We start from the raw sequence: 27,822 nt of genomic DNA, 5'->3' as shown, positions 1-27,822 counted from the left end.
TAAATTAAATGTAAAAATCAAACGTAAATTAAATGTGAATACTTAAAAATTGCAAGGAACTTTTGGTAAATTTGAAATCACAAAATTTTACCAAAATCAACAACATAAAAACTTACGACTTTTCAACTTTATATACAACCATTCCCCACGATAAATTAAAGTCCAGGCTTTTTGATATCATTGACAGCTGCTTTTTCAATAAAAATGGAACTCGTCAATTTACTTACCTTGTTATTGGTCATTTGCGAAATTATTTTGTTAAAAAAACATTCTGATTGTACACACAAGTATTCTGAAGTTGATATTAAAAAGATGCTTGAGTTTCTGATTGACAATATCTATGTGGTTTTTGGAGACCAGGTCTTCCAACAATCTATTGCAATTCCCATGGGTACCGATTGCGCCCCGTAATTAGCAGACCTATTTTTGTATTCATATGTAAGCTGAAACGTGTTTTTCACATGTCTTAAACATATGCTGTAATAATTTATGAGTCATATTTAAGATATATATATATATATATATATATATATATATATATATATATATATATATATATATATATATATATATATATAAACACATGTTTCTTTTTTTTTGTGGTGAACATTCATCTTAAACATAAATTTATTGTAAAAGGTGAAGACATTGAACCGTGATCAGTCTCATAAATCAGTAGAGAATACAAATCGTGAATTTAACAGGGCAAAAACCCAGGGGTGGGATCAGGTGCCAACGAGGAGTAAGCATCTTCTGTCGACTTCTGTCAAATTGAGTATAAAAACAATGACCCAACAATATGTATGGATTATGTGAGTCAAAGTGCGATCCAACCATAGGCTGTATTTACAAACAAGGCCATTATAACGACCTTACAATTTGTGAACAGCTGACTGTAAACGAGATTGTTGAAATCCTTGTATTATCAACTTATTTTTCAGGAGATTACATCGCACATCTTGCGTATCGAATCAATTGTTCTTTATATATGATATATAGGTTACATATATAACTTGAAATATCGACTTTTTGAAAACACATTGAAAACATCTGATGGGAATTTTAAACTTGAAACCCTCATTATTTGTAATTGATTTAATGTCAATAATAATCTCAAATTTTTCAAAATGTTTTGAAAATTAAATTAAATTTAAGTACATATGTACTTCCAAATCTTTATTATTACTCCTTTAGTGTAAAGATATGATCACATTATGAAATGAACATTATTATCAATAGTAAAACTTCAACAAACTAATTGCAAGGCCATTATTTTCACACTGAATTATCTACGATTTTTTTTCTGTTTGCTTGATCATGACAAGGAGCACACGGCGGGTGTTACCTGGGGATGCTTACTCCTCCATGGCACCCGATCCTCTGATGTTTTTAGAGGTCCATGTTTGCTCCGCTCCCAGTTGGTATTTTTGCAATGAACTTTGAGTTTGATTAATGTTTGTTATCTTCATATTTCATGCACAAAGTATAAAATCACTCACTTTTGGGTATTCTTTCTTGGCACACTGGTGTACAAAGTATATTATTTGACAGAGTTTTAAAGTGCGTTGTCAAACGATGAATTAATATGTTAAGATATATTTCATTGTATGAAAAATTATACAAAGTTAGAAAATTAGCATGTTTTTATTTAAATATCAAGAACAGATTATATTTATTTTCTTTCATTGCCGTACACAATTCAAAGATAAAAATATTCCAAGATCCTAAATACCAAGAGTTTTCAAAACATCAAGTGGGATGTGAAGCACACATGATTATGGGACTTGGTTTTATGAAGGACAAGAGGAAATGACGTAATCAAATGAATATAAGTTGCACACACACAAACACACACACACACACACACACACAGCTCTGTCTCAAATTTAAGAGCACATTAAAAGGGCACATTTAAGATTTTTTTCCTCAACGTATATTTTCTAAATATTTTTTTCAATTTACAGCTTTGGATTTCAAAGTCTTTCTTTGAAAACGTATATACATTGGTATTAAGTAGAAATATGCGAAAGTGTGGTATTAGTAATAACATATTCTTACAAACGTAATTAAACTGGTTATATCCAAGAAATATTTCGGATCAATCGAAACCCAGCACTAGATGACCGAAAACATACGTTTAACTTTATGCGTAATAAACAATTCAAGTGGCTCGTTGGATGGCCCAAGTAAACTGATATGTAAGCGCTGCGTCAGAGTAGGTACTCTTTATCAAAGAAGGATCATTTGTTCGAATAGCATTCATGAAAGCCTGTAGTTCTGTTAGATAGCAATCATCAGTCGGAAAAGTGAAATCTTGATCCTGATTTGGATCCGTGTTGTTTATATTTCGTACCCTCAAAATGCAGTTCTTTCCATAAGGCTCAATGAGGGATAGTTTAAGACCATCAAGCTGAACATCTATATTTGTTTCGTACCTTCTCCCTGGAAGGACTGCCGAGTGTCCAAGTGTGCCCAAACCGCCATCCTTAAATCTCCAGTGACTCATGGTTACTCGTGGATTTCTTCTTTCAGGGGGTATTTTATCCTCCTCATGATTAGGGACGTGCGCCAAATGTCCGGCGCCGCTTGGATCAGAGTCTTTGAGCTGGAGAGAATGGACAGTCGGAAGATCTACGTCACTGACGATAAACCGCGCTAAATCGCAGAAGTGTGTGGCCTGCTCAATAATTGGTCCACCGCTTAGGTCTCCATTGAACCAGTATTTGCTGACACCATCGGTGTAAGCAGCATAGTATCTGGCATTTAACGCCATTATCTTTCCACCATGATTCTTTATTAGTTCTTTCATTTTGAGTATACCAGCGTGGTATCTGTAAAGCATCATTTTTAGAAGTGTAAATATAGAATATATCAAACAAAAGGCGAGGATAACTATATTAGAAGAAGAAAAGGATTAGCTGAGCAATTCTTATCAAAGTTTGAAGATTTTAATGCATTTTTCTTGATTAAGATTTGAGATTTTATACCTGAACATGTATCCCACAGACACTATTAAGTTTTTATCTCTGCATGTCTCTGTAACAGCCTCTGCATAGGACATAAACTCCTCTGGGGGTACTACAGACAAAGGTTTCTCCACAAACACGTGTATTCCTGCACGTGCGAACTGAAGCTCGAGATCTTTGCCTTCTGAAGATGTCCCCCTGAAAGAGGGAGGGATCCCTATGAATACAGCATCCGGTTGCATTGCAATGAGGTCTTTGTAGTTGCTAAGGATTTTGCAATTCTTGTAGTAATGACCATACTTTGCAGACGACAGCCGTTTTCCAAGAACATTTCTTGCCAACTTTTCATCCAGTTCTACGATGCCAATGACATCAATGCCCCCGAGCTGTTCTAGACGCGATGCGTGGTCCCAAGGCAAGTTTGAACGGCCAAAGTTAATAGCACCAGCACCTAGAAAGCCTATCTTAAGAACAGCTGCTTCGGTCATCTATAATTATAGTAATATCAAAACGATACATATCAAGTGATCAAATTTTGCATAAGATGTATTTAATAAAGATTTTTTATACTAACCTTTTTCTTCTCAGTAGTTTCCTGCCGATCTCCCGTTTCTTGTTTCGCACAATATTTATACACCACTCAAGGATTCAAATAGTTGGGTCTCTACGAAGACGACCCAAATATGCCTTAAATGGACACTCATGTTTTATCATTTATAGTTTGTTTTTCTCTTATTATTTTACATTTGGAGATTATGTCATCACCAAGCATAGCATGTTTATATGCATTTCAAGGCCAGTGCTCTGCAGCATCTACGCAGAGGTCTACATAAAAAAAATCTTTTCAGCATTTTCTTAATAAAGTCCCTAGATATAAAGTCTTCGACTGATTTGGTAATAATTGGTATAAGTATGATTTATCAAGAATTTATTATGTTCTAAACTCTTCTTATATGATTATTTCTCTAAAATGCTTACATTATTCTGAACATCAAACAATTATCAAGCGATCTACATATTTCTTGAAATAGGGGAAGGATATAATGGTTAAGAATCAATGAGAGACGAAGGTGTGATGTTTTTTCTATTTTATTAACAAAAAGTTATAAAACGAAGCCTATTAGTCAATTCTTTTGCTGTTTGAAATAAATATTGATGTACATAATAGAGCGCAATTATTGCATTCTTTGAATTTGAATTTATTCATTAAAGGATTTTTAACATTACTTAATACTATTCATGACACAAAACTTGATGTTAAAATGTTTTTAAAAGATGGAAGGATAGTTTAATTAAAACTGATTGCATAGTAACAATATTACCAGAGTAAACTTGTATAAAAGATTTGTGTTTATTAACCTTTCTAAAGTAAAAGAGAGTTTCCATAAGCCTGGATATTAATTTGAAGGGGTATATTTTGAAGATATAATTTTTCTGTTCTAAGTTTCACTTGCATGTTATTATCAAAGTCCATATTCTCATAAAAAGACAATAAATTTTAATCTGACAAAATCCTGAAAGCAAAGTAAAGGAGCACCGAAATCCAAGACAAAACAAGCAAATTCAAAGAATTGTAGTCTCTTGCATTTAGTGCCTTAGTAGTTGGGATGCAGTTCTTAGTGGCATATTGTAAATGTCTTGTTCGTATGTCCTGTTTTGTCTGTCCATCATAAAAAAGATACAAATTATTGAATTGATAAGAGTTTCGGCAAAGATTAAAGCTTCTCAAAACTACATCAAACTTCAAGATCAAGGTCATGAGGTCCAAAATCATAATACAATCCGAAAGTCTTGTCACAAGTAATGTACATGTGAAAAAAAATATAAAAGCCGTGTCTCCTCTGGAGCAAAAGTTATGGCCAAAGTTAAAAGTATTCGATAATTATGTCAAACTTCAGGGTCAAGGTCATGAAGTCAAAAGTAATAGTTCTTTCTGAAAGGTGTCATAGTTAACGTCTTGTCACAGGTAATGCACATGTCAAATATGAATACCATATATTCTCTGAAGTTTTAACCAATTTTTGAAAAATAGGTCAAATTTCAAGGTGCCGGGGTTGAAATTCATAGTATATTTGGAAAGGTCTTGTCACAGGTAAGGTACATGTAAAATATGAAATCCTTATCTCCTCTCATTAAAAAATTATTACAAGGTTAAAGTTTAATGTTAGGTGACAGATGGACAGACTGACGGACGAATGAGACTTAATGTCCCTCGCTTTTTCAAAAGCGGAGGACAATAAATTATTTGCGGGATTAGAATCATACTACTGTAAAATGATTAATTCGGGAAAAGTGTAAAGAGTAAAGTGATAAGTACTAAAATTTAAGCTATAAATTACTTGTAGTAGCCTAAAAATATTCAGATTTAGGACACCTTTATTTTATAGTACTTTATACGTATTATCACTGCTTCACTGGGACATGTTTATACATTTCATCGCAGCTGATAGCTGGACAATATGCAAGGTATATCAACATTGTATTTAGGCATATCAGGAGGACAGTAGATATGTCAGGTAAGAAAAATATCCTTAAAAAAGAAAGAGAGGACTGGAAGTTCTCTCCAAGCAGGTTATATCTACCGCCTTCCACGATATTTTGTAAGTATATGTGGATTATATAACGTTTTTTAACGATAATAAAAACTACAGCAATGCATATCGATCGTTCGTTAATCATCAACATGGTAAGGAATCAAGAAAACGTAAACACAATATAAAAAGTACAGCAATATATGGTCTCTAGTTTCTATCATAAAAGTGTGAAGTTTAGTTACTAATAATTTTTAGCTGAATATTCCAATGAATAATTCATGCGCATTACACAGTGTTTCTGTATTTTTAGGAAATAATTTTGAAATCACAAAAGAGAGGTTAAAGGAGTTTAATGACAATGGATTTATCATTATAAAGTAAGTTTGACAAAAACTCATAAAAACAGAATTGTGATGTATTCAAAATAATTGCAACATATTTAAAAAGGAAAAAAGCTCTCTTTTCTCAATTTATTCAAGAAACTTCTTTGATGCTGAAGAAGTCCGAAAACTAAAGAAATGCTTTGAAGATACCGAAGAAGTTGTCAACAATAAAATGAGGGTACGTAGATTAAATACGAAGCACAGATTTGTATAACATGAATTAAACGAATTAATTGAATCTGTTTGGGAAAAACTCACAGATATCGTTGACATTTTGACACAGGTAGATGACAGTTTGGGACGAGAGGTTAATCTGACGGTGTGGTGTCATCCCGGAAATGATGTCACAGGAATGGCAGCTAGATCTGAAAAAGTGGTCAATGCAGCGGAAAAGGTATCATATTTCTGATATTTCATATCATGAATTCACAGTGATATTATTTAGATTAGGGGACTAAAAAACTAGAAAAAAATTAAGAGAGAAAACGCTATAGATAAATATAATACACTTTAAAAAAGTACATTATTTATCAAAAGAGGGCATTACTATTGTAAATTCATTGAAGAAAAGAAATTAGAAAAACATCATGGGATAGCACATAATTCACATGCCGACGTTTTAGCAATTTAGATTTCCTAGTTAACAATGCAAATTATCTAATATGTTTTACGGTGTGACCGTTGGGGCGAGCGCCGTTGTATCATAAAAAACCGTTACATAGCTTACACTTGTAACATTGATCCGCGTCTTCAAACTTCAAACCGCACGAGACACAGTCTAGAATGTGACATCACATGAATTTACGGAGACAGCCGAGCGTCTGGTAGAACTACAGGCCTAGTGCAATATTTCACGAAATACATTGTAGAGTAGCTGTAATGAAATGTACGGAGACAACGAACAGTATTCAAACTCAAAAGTCCATTAAACAATACAAATTTTGGAGCAGAGCAAACACAGACCTCTAAAACATCAGAGGTGGGATAAGGTACCATGGAGGAGTGAGCATCCCATGTCTACCGGGCACACCCGCCGTGTGCTCCTTGTCATGATCGGGAAATAACGGAAAAAATCCGTCGACAATTCGATGTGTAAATAATGGCCTAACAATTAGTATGAAAAAAGTCAGTCAGCATATGACTTAATGATAAATTGTATTTGCTGACATTGTCATTGTATCGACCATAGAACTTACAAAATGACGACTTCAAACGAGACTACTGATATTCTTGTTTCATCAACTTGTTTGTCAATAACTTACCTCGTTTTAGAAATTGCTCATACGTAGAGCATGCTCTTGCGTATCGAATCAACTGAGAGATATAAACCCCATATGCAGGTGATGAAGGTATATTGTTACATAAGTAAGGGAAGTTGATGGTTGAAAAGTTAAAGTCACCACATAAAACTTGGTTGTTACAATACCATTAACGTCTTTTTCTAGTAAAATATCCAAATATGAAACAGATGTGTAAGACTCTGTGGTATATTTTATCTCAAGCTCACCGGGATATATCGTATCGACATAAGAATGGAAATAACCATTGTTAATTGACAATACATCGTCGATATATTTAAATGTCGATTTGAAGGCCACAGCAAGTGTTTTCTTTTTTTCATGTATAAGATTTTGAACAAATTCTACTTCATATGAATACAAAAAATAGGTCTGCTAATAACGGGGCGCAATTGGTTCCATGTGAATTCCAACAGATTGTTGGAAGACCTGGTCTCCAAAAACCACATATATATTGTCAATCAGAAACTCGAACATCTTTTTAATATCGACTTCAGAGTGCCGAATGTTTTTTAACAAAATTATTTTGCAAATAACCAATGACAAGGTAAGTATATTTACGAGTTCCATTTTTATTGAAAAAACAGCTGATTTGAAATATTTTATTGCAATAAATATATACAGTGGGATTGGGCACAAGTTCTAAAAACTTAATTCGCACTCTCCCTACATGTTATACTGACAGCTGTAAATGATATCAAAAAGCCTGGACTTTAATTTATCATGGGGAATGGTTGTATATAAAGTTGAAAAGTCGTAAGTTTTTATGTTGTTGATTTTGGTAAAATTTTGTGATTTCAAATTTTCCAAAAGTTCCTTGAAATTTTAAATTATTTTTTGTTTCTTTTAAGCTCTATTAAAACTGCATGCCTTTTATATTATATATGATTTTTATATTAGCCATTATGGCATGGAATCCTAGTAGTGGGGGAATTCTGGGAAGGTTTCACACCAAAATTTGCCTGACGTATATGTCATTCCGATTTTCCTCTTTTCTTACACGTTATTCTATTAAGCTCGCTGCGCTCGCTATAACTCTATATCTGTGTTTTATGTCCTAAGAAAAAGATAACTTTTTTTAAAAAATTTGATTTAGTTACTTGGAGGAGACGAAGTTTATCATTACCATGGGAAGTTAATCCAGAAAAATGCCAAGTCAGGGGGAACTTTCTTGTGGCACCAAGACTACGGGTAGACTTTAGACTTAATAATAAATATACAATCTACGAATATATTTTAAACGAATTAGAAATAAATGCAAGACATTATAACGATAGGAAATTCATATACTGTTCATATTATATGATCTGAATTGGAATCTTATTATTTTTATTTATTTTTTTTTTTAGAAATAAATTAGTTTTTTTGGTTTGTTTGTTTAACGTCCATTCGAGAATTTTTCACTCATATTGAGAATCCACCACTTGCCGATGAAGGGCTGCAAATTAAGATCTGTACTCGGCATTTGAGCAATGAGGGATCTTTTTCGTGCCAACAGCTACTTTGACAGGCGACCTCGGTTTATACGGTCTCATCCGAAAGACCGGTTTCCACGTAGCGCAAATGGATTCACACCCGCGACATAAGGATTAACTCCTTACTCTGCGACTTTAGAGCAAACGCTCTAACCACTGAAATAAATTAGTCTTTAAGTGTGAAAAAATAATTGAAAGAACATTAAACATGAATATTAGTGTTATTATTATGAGAACAATGTATAAATTGACTTGATTGAATTGTTAATTTAAAATAAGTCCTCCCCATCGTTAATGGAGGAAGTATAAACTCTAGAAATAGTAGAACCAATATTAGGATCGCCCAGTAGCTCTTTTAGATCATTTTTTATTTAAAAAAGTCAAAAATAAAGTTTCGTTTAGAAGTTCCTGCAGTTATTACATTTTGTGAAGGTTTGAATGCTGCGAAAAATGGACAATGCAGTTTTGTTGACAACAGGGAAGAAAATTTAGTAGAAAAGAACATATAAAAGCATGCTACGTAATATAAAGACATCAAAAACCTTTTAATTACATGTACTATTTATGTAAATAGAAATCTTTTTTCAGATCAGATATAGCAAATTTTGTTGTAAAAATAATCAGTGGTAAAAATTTTGAATGGGCCAGGTTGACCAAATAGTGATTGATCAGGTAAATCCTGCAAACAATAGAAATCGTGAACTGGGCAAAAAACAGACCCCTGGAAAAAAGGGAGGTAGGATAAGGTGTCTAGGATGAGTAAGTATCCCCTGTCGACGGTAACACGTGTCATTAGCCCTCTGTATTGAGCAAGCAAATGGAGTATTCCGTAGTCAAAACAATGGCCGACCAATTGGTGTGAAACATGTCAGGTAAAATACAATCCAGCTATAGGTTGTATTTGCAAACAATGCTGTTATAACGACCATAGAATTTGCAAAATTCCGACTTTTAAAGATGTTGTTGAAAATCTCGTAAGATCAACTTATGTGTCAGTAGCTTGTCACAGTTTAAAAATTCATGTAGAGCATGCTCTAGCGTACCGAATCAGCTGGGAGAGATAAACACCATATGTAGGTGATAATGAATATTTTTACATAAATAAGGGAAGCTGACGATGGAAAAGCTGGAGTCATCTCGTTTATCATATAGTGTAGGTGCTAGTTTGCCATTAATGTATACAGTCAGTAAAACATCCGAATAAGAAAAGGATGTGATAACTCTGTGGTGTCTTTTATTTCAAGTTCACAAGGATATATCAAGTTGACATAGGAATAAAAGCAACTATTATTAATTAATAAAACGTCGTTGATATATCTAAAAATAGAATAACAGACCACACCAGGTTTGTTTCTTCTTTTGTTGAAGATTTTGAATTAATTCCGCTTCGTAAGAATATAAACCATATCCACTAATAAAGGGGCAATGTAAGTGCCCATCTAATTTTAAAAGGGTATTGGAAGACCTGGTCTCCAAGGACTACATAGATATTGTCAGCATCCCTTTAATATCAACTTCAGACTACTTGTGTTTTAAATCAGATTGTTTTTTAAAGCAAATTTATTAAGTAGGTGGTCAATCACAATATAAAACATTGTTTTATTGAGGTGCTGTTGCTTATGATTTCAGAAAGCCCATCTTATTTTATTGTAAAGAATGACTGTACAAAGTGTAGAAAAATTATATATTTTAATGTTATTGATTTTGGAAAAATCTTGTGATTTTAAATTTTCTAAATGTTCTTTTGAATTTTTGAGAATCCACATTTGATTAACATCACTTCCTGAGAAAAAGTAGCACTATATAGTAGCACAGTACCTCTAAAGTTCCTCCTTAACGGCAGGTATTGGTTTTGGAAAATCTTGTGTATTCTCAAAAAGTCATCAGAACTTTTAAAAAATTTAAAATTAAAAACTTTTTGAATACATGTTACTAGTAGCACAGTACGTCTGAAGTTTTTCCTTCACAGCAGAAAAATATCATAATGAGGAATATAGACAATGGCTTGGGAAAACAATCAATGAATCTTGTAATGTATCTTTGTAATTAAAAGATTTTTATGAGAGAAACTTTAAGGTCAAAAATGAAAGATATGTATAATACTTATATGACCAAATATCTGGAAATTAAAAAAAATATTATTGACGACCATCCCATTCCTCTCAGTTTTAATGCAGACAAAATGCTTAATTTTAGTCCTCTTTAATCTGTGCTAACATTTACTACATAAAATTAAATTCCTCCTAGTATTAGATTAATTTTTTGTATTGCACTTGCCTCTTTGTTTTAGATTTATATGAAACGTATACATGTGTGTGTGAGTTCAAGATATTTATTGTTAATGAAGCTTTGAATTCCACGTATTTTCCTAAAACATATACAGACTTTCCTTTTTAAATTATCTAGTTATTGGTACAAAAATGGATGTCTCTTCCCAGAAATGCTGACAGTGTTTGTGGCTTTGGATAAGTGTGAAAAAAGTAATGGCTGTTTGAAGGTGAAACTTCTAGGAAATTCTATCATACATGTCAACATAAAAAAACCCTGGTTATTATATTTAGTTTTCTGCTGTGCACGACCATAATCTTGTTGGTCATCCGAAGATTTCGTTGTTTGTAATGTACTACTATAAATCTATATTGTGGAAGGTTCTGAAGGGATCACACAAATGTGATCGAATTGACCACAGTATGGTAGCTGGTCAGACAGCGGCAGACATTGACAGAGTTAGAGAACTCAAAAAGAAACTGGACCTAGTATATGTAGAATTAGACCCAGGTAAGTTTCATTTATTGCATATTATATTCATATTAAAAACCCAAAGTCATTCATTTTGTTCAGAAGAGAGGATAGAAATTATCATAACTGAAAAAAAATCTGTATGGGTAATTTGCATAAATTGCAATTATTATATCACCTTTTCAGATCATTATTGCCCAATTCCTATCTATGTTTTACTCGTGATTTTATATATGTGTGTAACAGTGGTCACGAATAACAATGATCATTTGCTTTCATTTAAGAAAAATAATTGAAAAAAGAACTTTTATACTATTTTTAGGTGTAATAAAGATCTGTTAAGATATATTTCCATTTTTAGGGGACGCCCTGATTTTCCACTGTAATCTGCTTCACTGCAGCGGACCAAATGATTCCGACAGACGGCGATGGGCGTACCTTATGTGTTATAATACACGTCACAATAACCCAGTCAAAGTTCACCATCACCCCTGCTACACTCCTCTTACAAAGGTTTGTTTAATATTTAAAGTCAGTTATTGACAAGAAACAAAAGAAATTAGATTAATTGACAGCCGAAGAGTTACACCCCCCAATATATATATATATATATATATATATATATATATATATATATATATATATATATATATATATATATATAATTCACAGGTACCAAATTCTGCCATCAAAGATTGTGAAAATTATACAGACTTTACTGGAAAGAAATTTATGGACCCGAAGGAAAGTTCAACTTCAAGGGCCAAATAGATATGTCTTATGTATGAGAAGGAACACATGTACTCAAAGTTTGCAATATAGAAGAAAACACTGGGAAATAAATTATATAGAATAATTCAATATTGAAGAGAGACTGGGAAAACAACAACAACATTGATATTGTTTATTATGTAAATAGAATAAATCAACTTTCAAAAAAAAAAAAAAAAAAAAAAAAAAAAAGAAAGAAAAAAAAAAAAATAATAATAAATATCTTTATATTCTGAATTATATTTTTACATGCATATGTCTAATCAATCAATATTTCCAGGAAACTAAAAAGAGATTTCACTGAGAATTGACGCATCACGTTGTGGGAAGAACACGCAAGATATCTGATTTTTACACGCAATGTCTCTAACTGAATCTTCTTACGTTAGCCCACTATGTACCTATGACAGTACAAATGCTTTTTATCATTAAATATTTAATGAATTCCTGTCAGAGAGAAATTCCATTTGTTTACATTAATTTGAAATGAATAGAATTATTGTACAATTCTTTTTTATGCTCTGTTTTCTAATATTGTAATGTAGATTCATGGCAGTGTTGTGAAAACCCTACTTTAAATAGACCGCGTTGTTTTTATCAATCCCTATACAAAATACTGAGTTTACATGTCACATTTAATAATTAATGAACAGGGAATACATTTCTCAGTGGCAGCAGAGAAAACGCATAGTTCTTGTTTGATCAATTTATTATTAAATCGAAACAAAAAATAAAATCAAAACAGACTACCAATTTTTTTCCAAATTGATGTCCCGTTTCTTTTTAAGGATTATGTGGAATAATCTATCACTGAACAAAGAGCATACTGTATGTTGCCATAAAGAATTATTCTAACTGAATAATAAATATCAATGAATCTACTCGCGTTTCATATATTATAATTTTGACTTACTTAAGGTTAATAATAAAGCCGGTTTGTTCCTTTGAAGTTGTGCATCACACGTGGTATAAAGTGATTTTTGCCTTTTTATGTGTATCACCAGTATATATGTTCTAACAAACAGTTGCGCCTTGTTAATCCGGACACTTGTGTTTCCGAGCAAATTGCCCGGATTAATGAAGTGTTCGGCTTACTGAAACATTGAAACATACTTGGTATGTATATATATATATATATATATATATATATATATATATATATATATATATATATATATATATATATATGAGAGGGTTATCCGGTAAGCTTGTCGATAAGGTGTCTATAGTGAAAAATATTGCTTTCTAAAATTTTCCCTACTCTTCAGTACATTTTTTATTTTTTTATCAATGTACATAGCAAATTTCAAATTGATATATGCTCAAATAAACAACATATGCGATTTTAAGTTATGTGTGGCATCACCTTACGGCGCACAGATAATAACGTCAAATGTCTAAAGCAACGTCACGTTTCATCTTTGCTTTAAAATGTTGGAATAAATGAACATAATCATATAACTCATGGCCGTAGGAACCGGGGGGGGGGGGGGGGAGACAGGCACGGGGGCCGTGCCCCCCCCCCCCAATAATTTTGCCGATATATAGATTACTATAGAAAACAGAGATACTATATGCCTGTGCCTCCTCAATAAAAACGTCTGATGACCTTTTTTTTTGCTTGTCAAGAAATTTTTGGTAGTTGATAGTGCCCCCTCAACTGAAAATGTATGGCTGTGCCCCCCCCCCCCCCAACTGAAATTGCTTCCTACGGGCCTGTAACTTTGATTACTATAGGAAGAATATGCCCCATGACTCGTGTCACGTCTTATTCATACGTAACAAAGCATAGCATCAAAACGGAAACGATTACATTTATTATTAATAAACTCAATATTTATCAATTAAATTATTTGCCACATATAAATAAACGTCTAAATAATTTACTAAAACTGCTTATCTCTTGCTCATCGACAGGTAGGGAATTGATCTTCGAATTGAACGTTTAATCAATATGTTTATAGAGCAAATGGTAGAGCCAAGTAGCGTCACCATCGCTACATTTCCGTCCAAGAATTTCGGTATGTCAATATTATTTCACAATGTTTCATTTAAACTCAAAGGACTTTTGAGGCTGTATGAAATAAATTCAAAGTAAGTTTAGCACAAGCCTTTATAAAAAATCTATTTTTCTAGACGAACGTGTTTTCTATTGTTCACTTAGAATATAATTTTGAAAAAAAAAATCAATTATTCCAGTTGTTAAATTGAATTTGTTTCATATATGTGCAAGTTTAATCTACAATATGACAGTGAATTATTCTGATATGAAACCACATTCTCTTTATTATTACTATACTCATAGGCCTGTTGATAGATTTGCTTATAATTAGATACAGATTTGACAAAACATTCGTGCCTGTCTCTGTTTTGATAGCGATTCAAGGAGTAGGATTACAAGATATTGCTGCTCTTGCTGATGTATTATTAAACGTGTTATGTAGCAACCAGATTTCAGAGAAACCTAATCCAAAAAAAAATTGTTTTAAAAAAAATTCTGACGTATATACAAACCTCATCATATTACTATAAACGTTTACTTTCAATTTTAGTCTTTGAAGTTCACAATAACTAGATAGAAATTAATGTCTGAAAGCCTCTAATCAGGTATTAAAAAGTTCCATCTCCAAGTAAATTATCCAATCATGCCCAACCTATATGACAGAAAGGAAGCTGATTTATAAGATCGATGTTTTTTTTCTTTAGTCGAATCGATTTTCACTTGAACAACAGAAAGAGGCGGTAATCACAAGCACGATAAAGTCTGACTTAGTGCCTGACTTTAATCTGGATCCATAGTAGTAAAAGATGCATAAGCTAGACCCAGAGACGGCTTTTCTCTACTGGATACCTACAATATCTATTTTCCTTATAATGACGATTTTTCTTGGTGCCTCTTTTTGGCGATATCGTAGGAAGAAAGAAAGAAGCCGACAATCTCAGCGCGACTATTTGGATTTAGCTTTCAGCATAAAGCGTCCCAGAATTGGGGCACTTAGTTGTCACACCCATGGAAACCAATGGACAGAACTTATGCAGAGTTTCTCGACCAGTCAAATAAAGAGCATAATGAGAGAGTTCCAGATGGATCAGCCTCATCAATTTGGTGCGTCATATGAGTTTATGAATTTTTGTTTTTTGGTAAAAATTAGATTTCATTCAAGATAAATTAATTTTGTCTTTTTCAGAGACCGTTGCGGAGGAAAGTAAAAGTCATTCATTAGGATCAGAAACAGATCCATACCGATCACCAGCTGAATATGATCAAGTGCTACCAGAACCGGTAATAAATAGGGGAGGTACAAGACAAGGCAAATCTACTTTTAAGGATGCTAAGCCTGCTCAGTACCAGTCAATAAATGTATCAAGTTTACAGTTTAAAGATTGTGAACAAACTGTTAAAGATAAAGTTGAAATTGGAAATTTATATTACGAAGATAACTATTCAGTTCCTTTTGACAAAAAGAAAAAAATCGAAAAGAAACTCAAGAAGAACAAAAGAAAAAGAAGGTTTCTTAGCTTTGCGACGAGGAGAGATGAAAATGACGATGACATTCTAGATGAACTTCAAATTGCAAGTAACAAATTCAGAACACCTGCGTCTTTGAGCCCAGTTTGCTGTGATACAAAACAATTAACAAAAAACTCTCCATTTACGGTGGAAATCGCCAGCATTTCAGAAGATACACCAGAGAAAGAGATCGACTTTTCTCAAGGAGCCTATCCAAGTTACCCCATCGGAACTCTGGACAGCGAACAGCCCAGTAATAAACATTACAACGATATTAGAAAATCACACGAGAAACGTGATACTTATGATTTTCAACCCAAGAAAGTAAAGACAACTGGTGAGTATCATATATATATATATATATATATATATATATATATATATATATATATATATATATATATATATATATATATATATATATATATATAACTTAAAATGTTTACTCGTTGACACCCGATCCCACCTCTGTATTTTTCGGGTCAGTGTTGTATGCCCTGTTCACATATTTGTATTGTTGTAGATTTTTTGAGATAGATCACTGTTCGTTATCTTCAACTTTTTCATAGAAGCTTACTTGTCTGTTCTGGTTTGACTGCAGGGTATAATTTCTGCAAGAAACCTAATTGAAAGTTATAATCTTTTAAAATGAATCATTAGATGTTAAAATATTCTGATAAAACACATTTTTTTGACTTGAGGAAATATATGTAACGTCTATTTTTAACAAGACAGATTTGTATTATTTTCAAAAGTGTTTCATAAGGATAGACAAATAAAATGTAGTCTACATGTGCCAATTGTAATTATCATAATCTTAACAAAGGTGAATCTTGTTGCTCCCTTCAGACATAGTAATGTACAAATCAGATATAGGGTGTTTAAAATTATTATCAGAGTACAATTTCATTAGTTTTTGTATTGATTTTGATTTTGCAATCTTTTCGAGACATAGAAATTTGCGCAGCATCCTGCCTTTTCAAGATAGAGGGACCATATGTGGGAAACAGAAGTATGTGTCCCAATAAAGATAAAATCTCTTTGATCGATTTTAAACGACACGTAATTATCGCTTATATGTGAGAACAAAAGCCTTTCAAACATAAACAGCTATTAGGGAAAAAATGAAACTTTTTGGTGATACATTGTACTAATATGAACGAAAAACATTTTTACTGATAGAAAATGATGAATGTTTAAAGGACAAGGTATGGTAACAGCCGAATCTGGCCCCTTGTTTGATGTAAAAATCTGTACACAGTTAAAACTGTGGCAAGTTTGTTGTTAAGAACTGAAAATGATGCTTGTTTTAAAACCAGCACTAATTTTGATTCAAAGCTTACGGGGGCCAAGAGAGGGTGCAGAAGCAAGACATTTTCCCGAATTTCCTCAATTCTGGTGGAATTTCGTCAAATTTAAGATACTTTTCACTTCAGGAAACATAGAGCACAAGCTTGCCTATCTGAGATTTTTATACACAAGATGCATCTGATACTAGTGTATGAAATATATAAATCTGGTAAATAGGCAAGCTTGTGCTCTATGTTTTCTGAAACAAAATGTGCTGTAAAATCGACGAAAATTTGCATAAAAATGAGACAATTTGGAAATTTACATATTTTCTGACCTTCCTGTGACATCTGTGTATCCCATAACTTACAACCAATACTCATTTTGTGGTCGGGGTGACAACAGGTTTTCATTGATAAACTGTTGCAACATTCTAAAAGACACCCCAAACCAGGGGCCAAAAAGGGGTCGTAGCCTATCTTGTCCTTTAACTGTCAAAAACAGCATAGTAAAACGATAAAAGATGCATGATTGTTCCATAAAGTACCCAAATCTTTGGAACAAGTTTAAGCTTTTACTTCTGAAGACCAGGAAAGCTTTAATAACAAAAAATAAATGTTGTCTGATGTTCTTAAATTCGTTTAATTTTGTCTTTTTGACCTCGAAAATTAACTTGCACAGTTTTATTGATCTTATGAAAACATTAATTATGTTTATTCTACTTCTTAGCTCACCTCAATGAAGTTGGGGGAGCTTATATAATACCTCGTCGTCGGCGTCCTAGGTCAAAGTTTTTGGAGCAGATTTCTTTTCAAGTACTTCTATGCCCTAAATTGATCAGAGATGCGTGAAGGATGCTTCTAGTGTCTCTCATTGTACCGATCAAGGTTTCAGATGCTGCATATTCAGATAAAGAATGACCAGATTAATGTTTTTGGATCAGGTTAAAGCTAAAGGAGCAGGTCTCATTTCCAGGTAACTTTAAGCCCTATATTGACCAAACTAGCATGGATGATACATCTAAGGATGCGTACTACTAGGTTTGGTTGGGATGCTGGATTTTACCTACATTTTCCAGATGAGTGACCAGGTTAAAATTAAATGAACAGGTCTCATTTCCAAGTAACTATAATCCCTTTGATGACCAAACTTGCATGGATCATATATATAAAGATACACACTACTGGACTTACTCGGGATGCTGGATCTGACCCACTTTTTTCGAATGAGTGATCAGGTTAAAGGTTCTGGAGCAGATCTCATTTTTAAGTAACTATAAGTCGTATATTGACTAAAATTGCATGGATACATCTAAGGATATACATTACCAGGCTTGCTTCTGTGGTGGATCTGATATACATTTTCCAGATGAGTGACAAAGTTAAAATCTTTAGAGCAGGTCTCATTTCCAAGTAACTATAAGCCCTTTGATGACCAAACTTGCATGGATGATACTTCTAAGGATGCACACTACTGGACTTGTTTCGGATGCTGAATCTGACCTACATTTTCGAGATGAGTGACCAGGTTAAGGTTTTTAGAACAGGTCCATTACCAAGAAACTAAAAAGTCTTTCTGAACCAAACTTGCATCAACGGATGAACACTCTCAAACTTGCTTCAGATGCTGGATTTGACGTACATTTCCTGCATGAGTGACTAGTTTAAAGTTTTTAGATAAGTCAATTCCCAGGTCACTGCAAGCCCTATCAAACCAAAATTGCATAAATATTGCATCTAGGGATGCACACTACTAGATTATTACTTTAGTGTGGGACTTTGCCTTACTTAAAGACAACATTCGTCGAGGCGAGGTGATCTCTGTAATCTCTGATTACCTATGTTTTATTATTTTTTTAAAAGGTGCTGCAAAAGTGCACTACACTAAGATATACATGTATATATTTGTGATTACTTTGAGTGTCCCTCATTTGTCTTCAATGACAAAACAATTAACTATAACCCAAGTGTAACCAAGAGAAACTGTTAAATTTCTGATATGGGACCAGAAGCGTTATTACTTTAAATAAAAAGTAAAGGAGACAAGTTTTAAGGATACACATATTTCTGCCATTCTACCGTTAGCACAGACGAAAACATTACAATTCTCACCAGGAGCTGTTTTATTCTAAATTTCCTGCGCATTCTTATTTTAATGCTAACTTTGAACACCATGTGAATGATATCAAATATATCATTTTTGTCTTGTTGTCGAGAAAAAAATTGCATAGAACTTTTTTTAAGTTACTTGACACCAATTTCATGGTTATGAGTTGTCTGAACAATATACCAGCAATTTACCGAAAACCATGAACTTAATTATTCACAAGTTTTACCTAACTACGGAAAAGCGAATTCAATCAAAAGAAGCTTAAAATCGTTAATATCGACTTCAAATAGTGAACATTTAAATGTCATAGAAAAAAAGACTCTGTTGGACCATAGTTACACTGCGACCAACACTTTATTCTAATGCAACTGTTTTGTAATCTGCATTCTGATTGGCTAATGCATTGATGTTTATTGAATGAGCACCAACAATATTGAGAGCTTTCGATTTAAAAACGGAAATACCCAACACAAGCATATATTTTCGGTATTTCATATAATAAAAAAGCCAAATTCAACAAAATAATTAGGATGTAAATATCAAACAAAATGCATAAATTGCTTTATAAGGTGAATAACTGTTATCTTCTATGCTATTTACAACCATTAAATACTAATTTGACGGTTGCAGCCATCCGTTTGCGAGCGTTAAATCAGCATTAACAGTCGCAATTAGCAAACAAGAAGACAGTCACTTCCTAATATTACTAGCATATGGTAATATATATCACTCCAATATATATTCCAGCATATTACAAGACTTTAAATTGGTTATAGACGTTTTAGAAAACCGCACAATAAACAGTTTATCAAATAGTAAAAAAGATTGGAACAAGTCATTTTGTGATTTTGGGAGCTTTAAGAAAAGACACCGGGTACAGAGGTTTTACTGATTTAAAAAAAAAAATACACCTGATATAAGCTCATGACCCAAAAAGAAAAAAAAAGTATTCCCGCACAAAAAATCAAAACTGAACAACCAATATTTGTGGTTCAGTCGTCCTCAAAACTAAACATTATAAGCAAAGAATTAATATTTTGATAAATATTTTTTTAATGCTTTCATTAGTTTTCTTGTTATAAGATTTAACGGAAATAGTAAAATTGAACAGATGACAATATTTGTAAACTTAGTTTTTCGTCTTAAGTTTCCCTGAATTATGAGAAAGTTTTTTTTTAAATGAATAAAAAAAATCTATTATAACAGCAAAAAGCAATGATGTTTATTACTCATTTATCATTCTTCAGAATTAGAAGATCGCCAGAACGATTCCACAGAGAAGTCCACAGAGAGATTGGTTTGGGTGACCGCAGATGACGTTTCTCAGACTCCTGTGTAGCATTGTCTCAGATCCTATCATCCAAACCATGGTTAAGCTCGCCAGATCCTATCATCCAAACCCATGACCCATGAGGCGAGAAGATCCAATGGACCCTTCCACAACTTCACAACAAGCAAAAGATAATATTGTCTTTAGATACATCTCAGCTAGCGAGAAAACCTTTAAGTCCCCAACCAAGGCCTAGCTAAGAGGAAATCCTACTGCATTCCCCTTCTTATACCCTAACAAGATAGGTAAACTCTTCGTCTACTCTTATGGCCTAGTTAGCAATAAAATCCTATTGTCTTTACTTATGCCTTAACCGGCTAGGTAATCCTATTACTACTCCCATGACCTAACTAGCAATTAAATCCTATTTTCTCTAATTATGCCTTTACCAGCAAAGTAATTCTATTCCTACTCCTATGACCTGACCTAGCTAGCAATGAAATCCTATTGTCTCTACTTATGCCTTAACCAGCTAGGTAATCAGTTTTCTACTCCCATGGCCTAGTTAGCAATGAAATCCATTTTTTTTCTATTTATGCTTTAACCAGCTAGATAATCCTCTTCCTACTTCCATTGCCTAAATAGCAATGACATTCAATTGTCTAGGTAATCCTTTTACTACTCCCATGATTTAGCTAGCAATGAAATCCTATTGTCTCTAATTATGCCTTTACCAGCAAGGTAATCCTATTGCTGCTCCCATGACCTAGCTAGCAATGAAATCCTATTGTCTCTACTTATGCCTTTACCAGCCATGTAATCCTTTTTTCTACTCCCATGGCCTAGCTAGCAATGAAATCCTTTTGTCTCTACTTATGCCCTAACCAGCTAGGTAATCCTATTGCTACTCCCATTACCTAAATAGCAATGAGATCCTATTGTCTTTACTTATGCATTAACCAGCTAGGTAATCCTATTTCTACTCCCATGACCTAGGTAGGTTACCCCATTGTCTACTCCCATGGCCTAGCTAGCAACGAAATCCTATTGTCTCTACTTATGTCTTAACCAGCTAGGTAATCCTTTTACTACTCCCATGACCTAGCTAGCAATGAAATCCTATTGTCTCTACTTATGCCCTAACCAGCTAGGTAATCCTATTGCTACGCCCTTAACCTAACTAGCAATGGAATTCTATTGTCTCTACTTATGCATTAACCAGCTAGGTAATTCTATTGCTACTCCCATGGCCTAGCTAGCAATGATATCCTATTGTCTCTTCTTATGCCTTAACCAGCTAGGTAATCCCATGTCTACTCCCATAGCCTATCTAACAATGACATCCTATTGCCCCTGCTTATGTTATAACCAGCAAGGTAATCCCATTGTGTACTTCCAGCGAGTGAGGAAATTCTATCGTCCCTACTAGATCTATAGTTAATCTACTTCCATGGCCTAGCTAGAGACTAGAACATACTGTCCGTCCAAACCCCCATATATCTGTGATGCTTATATTTGTTAGTTTTGTTGGTTATCAAAAAAGGAAATTTGAACTTAAATCAAATAAAAATGATGGAAAATTAAGCTGAAATTGTTTATAAATGTGTTATTATTTGTGTGTTTTTTTAAATACGTCACAAGAATTTTTATCTGAACGTTATACTTATAAAAATACCATACATAGTATACAACGACAAATGCAAATTAGTGTTGATGTGTACAAAAAAATAATATTATAATTATTTTTTCTAATCAAAGTGAATATTGATTTACATGACAGCGGAGTGACGTAATATATTCTTCATCATATCTGTATGAATTAGAAACAGGCAGCGTGACATAGTAATAGCATCAAAAAGGGCATCTTGTGGAAAAAAATATAAACCGTCTTAGTATGTAAAAAGATATAAAAAAAAATTATCGTACTGGTAACGATCAAGTGTCTGATTCAAACAAATATATGATAAAAAATTCCTAGATAGTTATATCATCGCTTATATATTCTAAAGGTAGAACCATTTATTATATTTAAGATGTAAGATGTCCTTCTCTGCGCTTATATAACATCACCAAACAGATGCATTGTCATGTTTGTGCATATATAAGGTTTGCCACTCGTCAACATTTGAGAAAAGATTGGTCAGAACCTCTGATTAAAATTATCAATAGCAATTTAATTTTTATAATATATTTGAATTAAAAATGCCAGGTTCGATTTATTCAATATTCATTCAATATGCTGGAACTTTTGGTCCTACATATTTTTACACACAGAAATTTTCACATCATTATATGCTGAGAGTACTTAATGTTCAAAGTAGGTTTCAAATATAATTTTACAAAAAATTTAATGGACTTTTGAGCTTGAATACTGTTCATTATCTCCATATATTTCATATAGTATTTCAACATAACCTGCCACAAATTGTAGATATATTGAAAAAAGTCAACATAAAATCAGCTTTGCCGTTACCTTGAATTTTGTATAATTTGACCCATATCTCCAAAGAAAAAGGGCCTACAAGGCGAGGACAGTTCCCCGCTCGGACACAATATATTTCTCAATTTTCAAAGTTCACGGAAAAGTTATATTTTTCTTCTAAAATTATGTTGTCAGTAATGTTATCTTCAACAAAGTTGATTCATTTATTTTATTGAATGACTCATTAATTGATAATTGTTTTTGAAAGTTGACAGTTAAGGATATTTAGTGGAAAATGAGTATATTTGAGCCATAAAAATGATTTTTAGATATGAATGGTTCAAGTTTCCATTCTACATTATTGTTTAAATGATGGAATAATAAATGTAAACTCTATTTCATGTTTCATAAAAAAGTGAAATCTGAACCCATTCTATATGAAATCAAACATTTGTGAAAAAAAAGTATGTGTCAACAGATTCGTTTATTTAAAGAACACTGACACACACATACATAACAAAAAGAATTCTTAGCGTAGTGGTTAACACGTTCAGTCTTGCGTCTAACAGTGAACTCTGGAGAGAGTTCGAATCATATCTGATGCGCTTTTTTCTTTTCACATACCTTTGAAACATAAGTGAAAAATGAATTATTTAGCAATAAATTATTCAACAAAATAAAGAAAGCAAATGTGCAAAAGATGAATTGACAATGCGATTTGTGAAAAATATAACTTGTCATGAACTTTTAGAATTGAGAAACGTCTTTTCTCAGAGCGGGCGATTGTCCTCTCCTTGTATGCCTCCATTCTTTACATCATTGGCAACTTTTATTTCATTTTTTTTTTAGTTACATGATACACAAGTGATACCTCTTATCGCTCAGACTAAATTTTTGAAAAGCTCGATATAAGAAAATATTATATTAAGTGTTTAGATTTTTAACATCCATAATATGATTTTTATTGGTGCGAAAGGTCACACAATATTTTACACGCATTCTTTGGCATTTTTTAAAAATAATATTTTATTTAAACCATTTTACACAAAATAAGATTATAAACATTGCCATTATAATATCTAATAAAATATTGAAGTACAAAAGGGTCAAGTTTATCGTACTGTTGCTCAGTAATATGTATTGAACCCCCCCCCCCCCCAATTTTTAGTTATACTGTATGAGTAAATATCTAACAAGAGGCCGATGGGCCACAACGCTCACCAGAGTATCTTTGGCCCTGCGGTTTTCACCAAACTTTACCCCCTTGTAATACCTTTTGTGGCCCAACCCTTACCCCAGGGTCATGATTTTAACAATTTAGAAATTACACTACCCAAGGATACATAAGTTTCAGCATTTCTAGCCCATTGGTTCTTGAGAAGAAGATTTTTAAAGATTTTTCCTAATGTATTTCAATGTAAAACTTGGATTCCCTATTGTGGCCCCGCCCTATCCCCGGAGTCAAGATTTTAACAATTTAGAATCTACACTACCTATGGATGCTTTCACATAAGTTTCACCTTTTCTGGCCAAGTGGTTCTTGGGGAGAAGATTTTAAAAGATTTTTTCTAAATATTTCAATGTAAAACTTGGATTCCCTATTGTGGCCCCACCCTACCCCCGGGGGTTATGATTTTAACAATTTAGAATTTACACTACCCCAAGATGCTCCTTCATAAGTTTCAGCTTTTCTGGCCAAGTTGTTCTTGAGAAGATTTTTTAATGGCCCCACACTATTTCTGTCTTTTCTTGATTATCTCCCCTTGTATGGGGTTTGGCCCTTCATTTTATCAATTTAAACTCCCCTTCACCCAAGGATGCTTTGTACTAATTTTGGTTAAAATTGGCTCAGTGGTTCTTGAGAAGTAGTTGAAAATGTGAAAAGTTTACAGACGGACGGACGACGGACAGTGGGTGATCAGAAAACGTCACTTGAGCTTTCAGCTCAGGTGAGCTAAAAATGATTTCAAACATTAGTGTCAGGAGTGACATACCTTAACAAACAATACAGATGCAAAAGTATTGAAGATGACATACGTAAGAAAAATATAAACAATTTTAAAACTTTTTTTTTCTCTTAAGACTAAAAAGATATCAAAAAGGTAATTGGCAACGTTGATTGAACATATTTTTCTATTAAGATACCTCAAAGAAAAATTGAACAGTGTAAAATTAAAATTTTCCTGGTGGTAGAAGATATTTTGAATAAATATGTAAGACAAGTAAACATTACGATAATATTTCCTGGTTTGGAAGGAGATATTTAAGCAATAATTAGTTTAAGGAAGTAGAAACATAATCGATCGGAGGAATAAAGTAATGTAAACAGAGCTAACACAAAGCAGCCTTCATCACCTGTTGTAACACCTTTATTGTAACACCTTTAATTGATTTGGATCTACTAAACAGGCTACAGGTAAGAAAAAAATATCTACATTTGGTATTTATTTCTTTCTAATTCTGAGAGCTGACTCCTTCCATAATTGCGCATGTATTAATTTAGGTTTTAAAAAAGAAAGATTTAAACAAGCGAGGTTTACCTGAATTACAGCTATTTTTATCTTTGAGCAGGTAAGGTGACCGACGAATGTATTTCCCTTATTGACATTAGTCATAAAACGTACAGCACGTAAAGGGTTAATCAAGGACGGGGCAATCAACGCTGGCTGATTGTTACACATCTTATTACCTGTCAAAAGGCAGGTGAGAAGGAAATTCACTTCAGGTGAGAATTACTCTTTACATATAACTTGTGTTCGTTTAAATGTTTCTAATTAATCGCCCAATACTCGTGTAAACTAAAATCAATAAACTTTTTTCGTCGATGAATCATTGAAAACTATGTTACGTCAAGAGCATACATATGAACGGCACCTTCAATGATAATTCAAGGAATGCTGCAACTCGCCATATGTTGTATTACCATAGGTCTATAAAGGGTCGTCTGTAGATATTAATAATGGGCTTGTTCAGTAACACAGTGGAGAATTTCATTCTGATCAAAATTAACAGTATTATGTATTGGCAATTATCATTAAATCGTATTTTTTTTTCTATCTTTACAGATAAAAAATTAGGAAGACCCAGTATCTGTCTATGCGCGTGGATTGGCATAATAAAAACGTACTAATATGGTGACAGAATTCCCTTGGAATGAAGTCACTACTTCGTTTTTTGACGATTGTCTCGTTTCAGCAAATGTGTAAGCTCCATTCCTCAGGTTCGTATTATTAAACATCGTATACGAAAGAAAAGTTTCATTGAATTTGTCAACTGATTGTTTATCTTTTTTATCTAGTATCAACAGAATCGCCCTGTGATATATTACAATGTGAACATTCAAGTCCATGCATGATTATTAATGAAGTATCCAAGAATGGAAGCTACATAGCAAAGGCCAAATGTGAGTGTATAGGAAGTTACGCGGGACAACGATGCGAAAGCAAGTTGTCAATTTTGGAGTCCAAAATAACGTCGTCGTCCATTTCGTTTACAGTAATAATAAATTCTTTGAAGCCAATTCAAGATTCTGTGCAATACGTCACTGATGACATCACAATTCATTATTGGCAAAATTACAGCCAGAGTACGTGCAGTATTCACCCTGGAAAATTAGAATCCGTTCAGAAAATTCCGCACTTACTTCCAGGAACGTTCTACACTCTCTGTGTCTTAAGTGGTCATGTAAATTTCTGTAGTTTAAAAGAACAGCTCAATTCATCCTTAAGTTGTAAAAATTTTCTAACTCCTGTCAGTGATCTTGAGAATAGCGGATATGAGCAAGAATGGATAATTCCTGTGATTATAACATGCAGTATCATGATTTTTTTCTCCAGTTTATGTCTGTGTTCTGTGATAAATTGTAGAAAGAGAGATAAGGTAGAAAATAAACACCATAAGGAACAAAAACATAACGAGGAACTGGATTTCTTTTTACCCAAAGTCGGTATTTGTGAAAATGTGCCAAATGTTTCTGAGAGAACCATAGAAGTACCAATTTTTCCTACTTCAGTGCCTATTGTTCGTCCTCCCAAAAGTCCAGGACGACCTCCGTATAAAATAAGTCAGCAGAGTTTGGGATATTCTTCATTTACGATGAAAAATAGTAAATCGTTTCCCCTTAATACAGTATTAGAGTATAGTGGTGATGAATGCCAAGAGGACGAGATTAATGTACTGATATCACATAATAAAGAACAAGTATAATTATCTCATGATTTTTCATGTCAAATGTAAACGTGCCATAAAGACTGACTAGCAGTCTAATTATTAATTTTAGAAAGTATCATTAAGCTTGGTTCTTTACATGTACAAGCCTATGATAGGAGTTACTGATTTTTTTTTCTATTTCATATGAATTTGAGCAATATTTTTAGAGTATATTTCCTGTTTTAAATGTTCATAAAGAAAAGAGAAGGAAGGCCTGGCTATAAATTATTGAAATATTGAAAATAAATATGTAATTCTCTCGGTAGGTCATAAATATCCACAATAGCCCCACCCCTCCCCCTGCAAGATAACTTTTTTCTATGAAGTTGAATTTTCAAAATTGTATTGGAGTTACATGTATGTAAACTCAAATTTACGAGATTTATATAATGTAAATTATGCATTTCAATTTTACGTTCAGTTTTTCCTATATCTCAATTTAAAATTTTAACAACTCATAAAAAACAAGCATATAGGTAATGAGATTTTAATGTATCCTTGGGATAATAATCTGCATTTAGACATTCTCATATTACAATACTGCGCAATACAGCTAATGTATAAACAAGTTACAGATAATTAAATTTGCAAGCAAGTTACGGTATGATTCTACTGTGACCGTGTAGATTTGGACGGCACTTAGGAATTCGTCTGGAACTGCATCCGTTGTCTGCAGAACGAACGGGGTGAGGGAATGTTGGCGTAGAGGGTACAAGGTATAGGTAGAGGCGCTGTGTGGCCGTGAGGTAAAAACAAAGTATAGGTGTGCCGTATTCCCGAAGGTCCACCAATATGCAATTCCAGAGATAAAACAAATGATGAAGGATTCCGTATTTATTAGATGA

The 27,822-nt window shown here is 33.2% G+C and overlaps 4 protein-coding genes across 5 annotated transcripts; 3 read left to right on the top strand and 1 right to left on the bottom strand.

Moving 5' to 3' along the window:
• Positions 1 to 1,770: 1,770 nt before the first annotated feature.
• LOC133173858 (uncharacterized) lies at positions 1,771 to 3,454 on the bottom strand. The gene is made up of 2 exons (XM_061308931.1): positions 2,988 to 3,454; positions 1,771 to 2,831 (listed from the first exon to the last, which is right to left on the bottom strand). Exons 1-2 carry the CDS (start codon positions 3,452 to 3,454, stop codon positions 2,162 to 2,164), a joined length of 1,137 nt encoding a protein of 378 aa, XP_061164915.1. The 3' UTR covers positions 1,771 to 2,161.
• A 2,021-nt stretch (positions 3,455 to 5,475) lies between these two features.
• On the top strand, positions 5,476 to 12,304 carry LOC133173857 (L-proline trans-4-hydroxylase-like). Its single transcript, XM_061308930.1, has 9 exons — positions 5,476 to 5,482; positions 5,811 to 5,877; positions 5,980 to 6,061; positions 6,167 to 6,277; positions 8,278 to 8,372; positions 11,063 to 11,153; positions 11,305 to 11,434; positions 11,757 to 11,908; positions 12,068 to 12,304. Exons 1-9 carry the CDS (start codon positions 5,476 to 5,478, stop codon positions 12,164 to 12,166), a joined length of 834 nt encoding a protein of 277 aa, XP_061164914.1. The 3' UTR covers positions 12,167 to 12,304.
• A 2,670-nt stretch (positions 12,305 to 14,974) lies between these two features.
• Positions 14,975 to 20,622, top strand: LOC133173856 (uncharacterized). The gene is made up of 3 exons (XM_061308929.1): positions 14,975 to 15,272; positions 15,355 to 16,014; positions 20,324 to 20,622. Exons 1-3 carry the CDS (start codon positions 14,975 to 14,977, stop codon positions 20,413 to 20,415), a joined length of 1,050 nt encoding a protein of 349 aa, XP_061164913.1. The 3' UTR covers positions 20,416 to 20,622.
• A 4,502-nt stretch (positions 20,623 to 25,124) lies between these two features.
• LOC133172927 (uncharacterized) lies at positions 25,125 to 26,977 on the top strand. Of its 2 annotated transcripts, XM_061307778.1 has the most exons (4): positions 25,125 to 25,184; positions 25,340 to 25,493; positions 25,834 to 25,988; positions 26,067 to 26,977. In XM_061307778.1, the coding sequence occupies exons 3-4, from the start codon at positions 25,922 to 25,924 to the stop codon at positions 26,972 to 26,974; spliced, it is 975 nt and encodes a 324-aa protein (XP_061163762.1). In that variant the 5' UTR covers positions 25,125 to 25,184; positions 25,340 to 25,493; positions 25,834 to 25,921; the 3' UTR covers positions 26,975 to 26,977. The 2 variants fall into 2 exon arrangements, with proteins under 2 accessions (XP_061163762.1, XP_061163763.1); XM_061307779.1 differs by lacking the exon at positions 25,125 to 25,184 and having other exon boundaries at positions 25,331 to 25,493; positions 25,834 to 25,970.
• Positions 26,978 to 27,822: the final 845 nt, after the last annotated feature.

The sequence above is a fragment of the Saccostrea echinata genome, unplaced genomic scaffold (genome assembly GCF_033153115.1).
Source record: "Saccostrea echinata isolate AGI-Se365-2 ecotype Australia unplaced genomic scaffold, CSIRO_AGI_Sech_v1 ptg000056l, whole genome shotgun sequence".
Lineage (NCBI taxonomy): Eukaryota > Metazoa > Mollusca > Bivalvia > Ostreida > Ostreidae > Saccostrea > Saccostrea echinata.
Note: the sequence above shows the minus strand (reverse complement) of the source record. Positions and strands in the feature narration are given on the sequence as shown.

Excerpts from the sequence above, each read along its gene's own strand:
- LOC133173858 (XM_061308931.1), bottom strand. The coding sequence starts at position 3,454 with ATGACCGAAGCAGCTGTTCTTAAGATAGGCTTTCTAGGTGCTGGTGCT. Across the intron at positions 2,832-2,987 it reads TCTGTGGGATACATGTTCAG|ATACCACGCTGGTATACTCA; the intron begins GTATAAAATCTC and ends GATGCTTTACAG.
- LOC133173856 (XM_061308929.1), top strand. The coding sequence starts at position 14,975 with ATGCATAAGCTAGACCCAGAGACGGCTTTTCTCTACTGGATACCTACA. Across the intron at positions 15,273-15,354 it reads GGATCAGCCTCATCAATTTG|AGACCGTTGCGGAGGAAAGT; the intron begins GTGCGTCATATG and ends TGTCTTTTTCAG. Across the intron at positions 16,015-20,323 it reads CAAGAAAGTAAAGACAACTG|AATTAGAAGATCGCCAGAAC; the intron begins GTGAGTATCATA and ends ATCATTCTTCAG.
- LOC133173857 (XM_061308930.1), top strand. Across the intron at positions 5,878-5,979 it reads AATGGATTTATCATTATAAA|AAACTTCTTTGATGCTGAAG; the intron begins GTAAGTTTGACA and ends AATTTATTCAAG. Across the intron at positions 11,154-11,304 it reads AAAGTAATGGCTGTTTGAAG|GTTCTGAAGGGATCACACAA; the intron begins GTGAAACTTCTA and ends ATATTGTGGAAG.
- LOC133172927 (XM_061307778.1), top strand. The coding sequence starts at position 25,922 with ATGAAGTCACTACTTCGTTTTTTGACGATTGTCTCGTTTCAGCAAATG. Across the intron at positions 25,989-26,066 it reads GTGTAAGCTCCATTCCTCAG|TATCAACAGAATCGCCCTGT; the intron begins GTTCGTATTATT and ends TTTTTTATCTAG.